The sequence below is a fragment of the Nicotiana tomentosiformis genome, chromosome 2, assembly GCF_000390325.3.
Source record: "Nicotiana tomentosiformis chromosome 2, ASM39032v3, whole genome shotgun sequence".
Lineage (NCBI taxonomy): Eukaryota > Viridiplantae > Streptophyta > Magnoliopsida > Solanales > Solanaceae > Nicotiana > Nicotiana tomentosiformis.
The window spans coordinates 181856180-181865394 of NC_090813.1; the positions used below are offsets into that span (position 1 = coordinate 181856180).

At 35.1% G+C, this 9215-nt stretch overlaps 1 protein-coding gene across 1 annotated transcript; it reads right to left on the reverse strand.

The window, feature by feature from the left end:
• Nucleotides 1–4875: 4875 nt before the first annotated feature.
• Nucleotides 4876–8968, reverse strand: LOC104103560 (sugar transport protein 8-like). Its single transcript, XM_070196364.1, has 4 exons — nucleotides 8666–8968; nucleotides 7534–7853; nucleotides 6200–6826; nucleotides 4876–5552 (listed from the first exon to the last, which is right to left on the reverse strand). The coding sequence occupies exons 1-4, from the start codon at nucleotides 8793–8795 to the stop codon at nucleotides 5094–5096; spliced, it is 1536 nt and encodes a 511-aa protein (XP_070052465.1). The 5' UTR covers nucleotides 8796–8968; the 3' UTR covers nucleotides 4876–5093.
• Between the last annotated feature and the right edge of the window lie 247 nt (nucleotides 8969–9215).

Here is a 9215-nt window from a genome sequence, read left to right on the forward strand (position 1 = left end):
TGGGGTGCCTTGGACAACATCGACAACTCTGTTCTCAGCTTTAGTTGTCGTGATTGTGGGACCAGGTTCCTCTCTATCAGTTGGAGCTTCATTGAATTCCTTGACGTGACTCATCATGTCAGCCTTTCCATTTGCCATGTCAATGACTTCACCAGGAACAAATAAGTGTTCTTTGTCTTGATCATTCTTATCCTGCAAGTCCTTCTCACAAGAGTGGAGAGATTCATCAAAGATCATATGTATGCTTTCCTCAATACATTGAGTTTTTTTGTTGTATACTTTGTAGGCTTTGCTTTGTGATGAATATCCGAGAAAGATTCCTTCATCACTTTTGGCATCAAATTTCCTAAGTGCTTCCTTGCCATTGTTGAGAACGAAATATTTACAACCAAGTCCTCAAATGGGTTAGCTTGGGCTTCCTTCCATTCAGCAGTTCATATGGTATTTTGTTCAGGAGGGACCTGATCATGCACCTGTTTATCAAGTAGCATGCAGTGTTGACTGCTTATGCCCGGAAACCTTTTGCAATACCACTATCAATCAGTGTTGTTCTTGCCATGTCTTCAAGAGTCCTATTCTTCCTCTCCATAACACCATTTTGTTGTAGTGTTCTTGGAGCTGAAAAATTGTGAGTGATGCCATTTTCAACACAGAATTCGTCGAATTTGGCATTATCAAATTCTGTCCCATGGTCAGACCTAAGACATACTACATTATTACCCATCTTCACTTGTATCTTCTTGACAAATGCAACAAATACTTGGAAGGTTTCATCTTTGGTTCTGAGAAACAAAGTCCAGGTGAATCTGGAGTAGTCGTCCACAATGACGAAGATGTACCTTTTTCCTCCTCTGCCTGGCACTCTCATAGATCCACATAGATTCGTATGGAGAAGATCAAGTGGCCTTGAGGTACTAACTTCCTTTTTGTGCTTGAAAGAGGATCTGACATGCTTTCTTTTAGCACACGTATCACACACCTTGTGATCCTTGAAGCTTGACTTGGGCAGACCATGAACCAGGTCCTTCTTGACTAGTTTGTTCAGCAGTGAGAAACTTGCATGACCGAGCCTTCTATGCCATAACTCAGCATCATCATCAACATCACTTAGACAACTGAGATCACCACTCTACAGGGACTCAAAATTAGTAACATAGATATTTTTGTATCTTTTCGCCACTAGCACCACTTCACCAGTCACAAGATTTGTGCCTGTGCATATCTTTGACACAAATTCCACATTGTTTTCCTTGCCACAGATTTGGGAAACACTCAACAAGATGTACTTCAATCCATTGACATAGTACACATTTTTAATAGAATGAGAGAGTGACTTTCCAATCCTTCCAACTCACAGAATGTATCCTTTTTTGCCATTTACAAAGGATACACTCCCTCCTTGCAGGGCCTTCAGTGAAAGAAAATCGATTGTACTTCCAGTCATGTGCTTTGAGAAACCACTATCCATATACCATTATTGGCTGCTCCCCTTCACTGCTCCCTGCACAAGAAAATCAAGGGTTAGATTTAGGAACCCAAACAAGTTTGGGTCCCTTGTAATGAGGAAAGGGATGAATGAGAGTTCTTTTGGTCCAAGCAGGCATCATGCGTCTTTTATATGAGGGACCAGGTTCTCTAGCAGTAGTTATCTTTTTAGCAAACACTTTGTTTTTCTGTTGAGACTAAAACTTAGCCTTACAGGTTTCCTTAAAGTGCCTAGTATTACCACAGTGAGTGTAGAGCCAATTGTCAGGTACAGTAACGTACTTGCTATGAGGGTTGTAGGGAGTTTTTTCCCTTTGGAACCCGATTCCCTGCATGTTTCCCCCATTGTTTGTGTACATGGAAGTGATAGCATCATAGGGCCAAGTCCACTTGAGTGATTTTTCAAGATCACTCTTGACTCTACCTAGTTCTTCCTGAAGTTGTTTGTTCTTCTCAAGTTCAGCACACAGACTAGATTTCACCGATTTTATCTCATCTTCAAGCCTAAGATGTATTTCATCCGCAACTTCCTTTCCCTTTTGAAGAATCTCATTCCTACCTTCTCCTTTTAGTTCCTCAATTGTATCCTTAGATCTACAACTACTACTAATAGATCATCTCTCTCATGCTCTATGCTAGCAACCTTTTCAGTCAAGACTTTTTTCTCTTTCTTGACACACTCAATGGTCTCCTTTAGATCGACCACAACAACCACTAGATTATCTCTCTCATGTTTTACGTTTGCAATTTTTTCAGTTAAAACATCATTTTCTTTCTTCAGACTCTCAATGGTTTCTTTTAAATCTACCACAACAACTACTAGGTCATCTCTCGACTGTTCTGCTTCTCCTAGTTCAAGAGTTAGTGCATTTTTATCATTTATAAGACTGTGATAAGCATTAATTAAAACATTTTCCAGAGACATAAGTTTTTTAAGAGAATAAGATTTCAGATTTCTTTGAATATCTAGAAAATTTACCTCATCATCATCGTCGTCATCTTCATCATCATCGGACTGTGCCATCAAGGTAAAGATGGAGTAATACTCAGCTGCTTCACTTTCCACTGCCATCATGGAGCTGTCACCTTGATCATCATCTTCTTCAGATTCGCTGGAAGAGTCTCCCCATGCAGCAAGAGCTTGTTTCACAACATTGTCAGCGGCATTTTTCCTCTTGAAGCGTTTGTCAGGAACCGGGTTCCTCTTAGCTGCTTTGTCTGTGCTGTGTTTGTATTGATCTTGCTTAAGGAGAGGACAATCCTTGATGAAATGTCCTGGCTTACCACACTTATGACAAAGGTCATAATTTTTTGGCTTGCTGGAACTGCCCCTTTTTGGAATGCTTCCATTTCTGCGAACCATTTTCTGGAATCGTTTTGTCAGGTGAGCCATATCAACATCCTCACCACTTGAATCATTGTTATCCGTCTTGAAGACCGGGTTCTTCTCCCTTTTGGGCTCTCTTTTCTAATTGTCCTCCTTCTTCTTCATTTCATAGGTTTTCAGATTGCCAACAAGTTCATCGATGGTTAGCTTCTGCAGGTCCTTTGCCTCTGTGATAGCATTCTCTTTGCTTTCCCAGGAACTGGGCAAAACACTAAGTATTTTCCCGACCAGTTTGTTTCTTTGAATTATTTCTCCCAGAGAGTGAAGCTCATTGATGATAGAAGTGAACCGAGTATGCATGTCCTAGATGGATTCATCATCTTTCATTCTGAAAAGCTCATATTCTGTGGTAAGCATGTCAATCTTTGATTGCTTAACTTGTGTTGTTCCCTCATGGGCTATTTGGAGAGCCTCCCAGATCTCCTTAGCAGATTGGCATGGTGAGATCTATTTGTATTCATCAGGACCGATACCACAAACAAGAATTTTCTTTGCACGAAAGTTCTTTTCTATGGCCTTGCGGTCAGCATCATTGAACTCTTTTCTTATTTTGGGATTGTTATAGCTCGGTCGCCACTGGTTTTTGTGGGGATGAAGGGTCCATCGCAGCTGACGTTCCAGAGCTCTGAGTCTTCAGCCATGATGAAGTCGTGCATCATAGTCTTCCACCATCCATAGTATTGGCCATTGAATCTTGGTGGCCTATAGGTAGATTGACCTTCTTCGAAGTTTGGTGGAGCAGCCATGATGATCCTTTCTAGGTGTTAGCCTGATAGAAAGAACCTACTCTGATACCAATTGATAGAATTTAAGGGTCCACCAAACTATATAGAGAACCAGGTTCTCTATTAGTTCCCACATAACACATGCACACTACAGTAGGTAAATGACACAAAGAAGTTTTACGTGGAAAACTCCCAGCTCACGGGATTAAAAATCACGACCTACCCTTGTAGGATTTCAACTTTACTACTGAGCAAACTTTTGATTACAACCTATTGTAATCTAGGAATTAACTTCTTAATCCCTCACTAACTTGTAACAACTCTATTACAAGCCACTTTGTAATAACTCTATTACAAAGATTTACAACTGGACTAACTCTAGCCAAGACACAAACACAAGGGTTTATGATTTATAAAGGTTTCCTACACAATGCTTCTAACTAAGCTAAGTAGGAATTACAAGTAAAGAGCTTTAACAAAGGTGCAATACAACTAAGAAAATATAATAACTCAATACAGGAAACTGGTCAGTTGTTATGTTGTTCTTTGTTCTTGATACTCTTGAGAATCGCTTGCCAGATTGATTGGTCACTTGAGAGAGTTCTTGATGGATTCTTCAAAAGTTCAAGTGATGTTTTGTCTTTGGTTTAATATTAATATAACATTGGTGACATCACTTGAATGATGCAAGCATGGATGATACATGATCATTCCCAATGAAGTTGACTGTTGTACTGTTTCGCACTGTTGCGTGTGCAGGCATCAACTTTACAGCTGTTGGAGAGTTGACTAGTACGATCACCAGGGGAACTGATGTCCATCTGTTCCCCTTGTTAATTCTTTGACTCCCGAAGCGTTGATTTACAATTCCATCTTAAGTCTTGTTGTTTTCACATACTTGAGGATGTATATCAGGTTTCTTATCTAGTTCTTATCATTAAGTTTGTTAGATCATTAAAACATAACAAGGAACATATAACCTATCAGTTTGACATGCATGCAGGTACTATAAGCTCCACTTAAGCGTTTGCGGTAAGACATGTTTTATATGTAACGAACAAGAGAGGTGTAAAAACAAATGGGAATATAGGAGCTTTGGAAAAATATCTAAGGTTGTAAGTATAGCATATTCCACACAATGAATACATTTTTCACACAATCAAGTTAGCTTAACATGCAGGTACAAGTCATAGAAAACATTTTATGATAACAAAAAAAAAAGAATAATAACATACAAGAGAAATTACTGATAGTGTAAAAATTCTTATACTGCTAATGCATATAACTTAAATTCTTATTTTATTAAATCCTTATAGTATATCGCTAATGTATATAGAGACAAGTTAAAAACTAAATAAATAACTGCAGTTTCTCATACTAAAAGAACAAAAAAAGAGACTAGAAATTTGAAAGTCTCTATGAAAGAAATGGTTCGATCACTTTTATTTTTTGTTTAACTGTTCAATGTCTGGTACTCACTAGCCCGACTAATTCTCTTAGTTTACTGGGATTTTGTCATCTCGATGATCTCCAGGAGCAGAATCATCATCGAAATACCTCTTCCAGAACCAGTGTTTCTTCCAAGCTCTTTCATTCATTTCATCAATAGGGATTCCTTTAGTCTCAGGGAGGAAGAAATATGCAAAACTTCCCATAATGACAATCCAAACAGCAAAGAAGAAGAAGATCCCAGATCTCATGTGGCATAACATTGTGAGAAAAGCTTGAGCTATAATAAAAGTGCAAATCATGTTCATACTCACTGCAAAGAAAAATCCAGCAGTTCTTGTTTCCAATGGAAAAATCTCACTTGGAATTAACCATCCTAATGGACCCCATGACCAAGCAAATCCACTCACAAAAACACATATCAACACAACCACAAAATATGCATAGTTCTTTGGTATTACATTTGTGGCTTTCAAATGAACTGCAAGAATTCCTCCTGTAACACACTGCAACAAAAACCAAAAGAATCAACAAGCAGAACAACAAGATTTACTTAAAACGCACCGACAGTATAGATAATTTTTACACTATGATGTGGCAAAGCAATTTAATATAGTGCCAAAACAAGCAAAGGTCACGGTTCGAGTGTCTCACTTGGATCCACCAATATAATATTCAACAAGATTATTTTTGCACGCTTGATTAAAGAAAAAATACGAGCCAAACATGAATGTTTGTGCTGTGAACACAAGATAAATAAATAAATAAATAAAATATCTCATATTTAACAGTTTAAACTTTTATATGAGATCATATCATAATTCACTGACAAGTTGAATAATATAAAACCCCTTAATTTTAGAAAAATCAAGTCATACGTCAGAAATACCTTATTTCATACGTAATAATTTATGCTTTTAAATGATGTAATAGTTTCAATAATAAACTGATTAATTTTAAAAAAAAAAGTAATTTTCCTAGTCCTTTACAGGAGCCAACTGGACAGTGAGCTAAGATCAAACCATTTTTACTTTCAAAAACTCTACTGTATATTATGAATATGAACAGTTATAGTGTATATTTAGGTGATCTAATAGTATAAGAATAGTTCCTTTATACTATAAATTAAACTCATATTGAAATAATGGTTTACCTGGGCAACAAGCATTTGAACAGCAGCTTCAATAAGTAAAACTCTTCTTCCAAATTTATCAACTCCAAGTATTGCAACTATGGTTGAAACCACATTAACCATACCAGTAACAATAGCTGATAACAACGACGCCTTTCCGCCGAATCCCATCGTCTGAAATAATACAGGAGCATAGAACATGATAACATTTATGCCAGTAAATTGCTGGAAAATCTGAAGAATTGTACCACATATAAGTTGTGGCCTACTAGATTTGCTCATTAGATTTCTAAAAGGTTGTTTGATTTGTTGAGCTAATTCAGTGGCTTGTAAAATCTCTTGATACTCTTTTTCAACATCATGTACACCTCTAATTTTTCTTAAGGCTTGTTTGCCTTCATCTTTTTGGCCACGTTCAATTAGGCTAGTTGGTGTTTCAACAATGAGAAAAGAACCTAAGCCAAGAAATATTGCTGGAACTGCTGCACCACCAAGGGAAAATCTCCAACCATGTGGGTGCATTTTTGAAGTTACATAGTTGACTATATTGGCACATAAAATACCAATTGTGATCAGCATTTGGAACAAAATGTTGAGACCACCTCTGTACTTTGCTGGAGCTATCTCTGATATGAATAATGGCACTGCCTGCAATAAATGATATTTTAGTATTTGTAAATAATGGTATTTGCAATGACTAAATTGGCTATTAGTATATTTTAAAACATTGAACTTCAAGTTAAATACTCCCCTTGTTTCAATTTAGATGATATTTTGCTTATCGAGAGTTAATTTGACCAAACTTTGAAGTCAAATTGGATTATTAGTTTAACTCAATTTTTAAAAATTAAAATTTAGATATTCAAAAACTAACAAAAAATACTATAAGTTACAGTTTTTCTCATGTCAATATGATCAAAAAATATATTTTAAAATGTTAGTCAAACTTCACACAGTTTGACTTTCAATAAGCGAAATTCTGTCGTTTAAATTGAATTGGAGTGAGTATTGATTTTTACTCACAAATATTCAACTTTGGTTAAATGAAATTCATCAAGACAACTTTAACGTCCAAATATTCTTTTTCAACTTTAACTTGTTCTTATAACAACATTCGTATATAACAACCGATTTTTTCTCGGAAATTTTTTTTATATTATATTATAATATATATCATCTATAACAGCACTTCACTATAGCAGCCAAAAAATATCGAAACAATCGTTGTAGTAGTAATACAGCGCTTTCATTTACTACAAATAAGGACAGAAAATCAAACAAAACAGAGATTCGGTCATTAGATTCCTAGACTATTTGTTGAATATATAAGTGATAATTAATTAAATAAAAGTTACCTGATTGCCAAATCCAACACCAGCGCCAAGACAAAGGCGTCCAATGATAAGCATAGGCAGATTCATAGCAGCAGCATTAAGGATAACTCCAATAAAGAAGAACAAAGAGGCAAGTTGCATTGTAATTTTCCTGCCAAACCTCTTACAACACTTTGAGGCAAAGAAACAACATACAATTGCTGCTAAGTACAATGAAGATGTGAACAACTGCAACATTTGGTTATCATATTTGCAGTAGTTGTCTTCTTTAGCCCTATGCTTTCTAACATAGACTTTTGGGAAGAACTTCTCCAAGAAATCATCCATTGATGTCACCCCACCTGCACAAATCCATACATAACTAGAAGTTTTATGTATGTAAAAAATATTTACACAATCAAGTCATTAGTTATACGTAAACTTTTTGATAATCATTAATTGATAATCTGGTAAAATTGATAAATACCTGCTAGGTTACAATTTTAGTATAAAAAGAAACTTTTATGCTGACACTATATATAAGTCAAATCCATAGACGTTATCATGCCACTTGACATGAATTTATCAAAAACCAAAAAAAAATATTTTTTTAATTTGATTTTATGTTCTATGCAGTGATGGTGTGAAAAAAATTGTATTTACATAATCAAATCACAAATCTCCATGATAATCATTATAACACGTGTTGTAACGGTTAGACTACACAAGCAATGTAAATTAAGCCCCTGTTTGTCTATTAAAAAAAATTCCTTTTAAAAAAAAAAAAATTCAAAAATGTGTTTGTCCATGAGATTTTGCAAGATTTTGAAAAATTTTTGAAAATGAGTTTTTGAAATTTGACCACTTTTTCAAAATGTTCAGAAAAAACTTTTTTCCCCATTCATAAAACTGCAATTATTTTCAAGTGAAATGTATGTCCAAAAATAATTTTTAAATTCCAAATACCATTTTTCAAGTTAACTCCAAATATTACTTTTTCTTCAAAAATTATAATTTTTATGTCCAAACGCTTAATAAGTGTGTATAACTTAAACCCTTTTAATATTTGTATTGACCATAAATTCTCAACAAATTTTGCAAGAATATAAGTTTATTCACATATATTGTTAGGTTAAATTGACCTACAAATATTTCAAGCAAGAAGAGATTTTACCTGAAATTCCAATGTCATAGCCAAACATAAGACCACCAAAGGCTGCAATAATGGAACAAATCACAACCTGTCCAGTCAGTTTGGCAGGAAACTCATCATCCCCCTTGTCAAAGGCCATAAGAGGAGGCATATTTGGTTTCTCTTTTATGATTTGTTTTCTTCAAAAACAAAAACAAAAGTCTCTCTATCTCTCTCACACTTCTTGTTAATTTCTTACTTTCTTTTTGCTCAAAAGATTGTCAATGGCTTTTTCAAGAATCACAAAAGCGGCTGATAGAATATAGACGTGTATTTGTGTTTTACTAGAACTATAATATAATAACTGCATGAGACATAATCGCAGTATTTGTTCCTATTTCCCGAATGAGGATTTAATAGCAATTTTGGTCCCACATTGATTAGTAAATTCTGATTTTAGTTCTTCTGATATTTTGAAATGTGAACTTTTGAGATCCCTATGCTTGTGAAATCTTACAGTTTTAATGAATTTTTAACTGTTAAACTATTTAATTGTTCATATATTATGTTAAATTTATATTGTTTTTTATAT

Excerpts from the sequence above, each read along its gene's own strand:
- LOC104103560 (XM_070196364.1), bottom strand. The coding sequence starts at position 8,795 with ATGCCTCCTCTTATGGCCTTTGACAAGGGGGATGATGAGTTTCCTGCC. Across the intron at positions 7,854-8,665 it reads CTATGACATTGGAATTTCAG|GTGGGGTGACATCAATGGAT; the intron begins GTAAAATCTCTT and ends GGATTTGTGCAG. Across the intron at positions 6,827-7,533 it reads GTGTTGGATTTGGCAATCAG|GCAGTGCCATTATTCATATC; the intron begins GTAACTTTTATT and ends CATTTATTGCAG.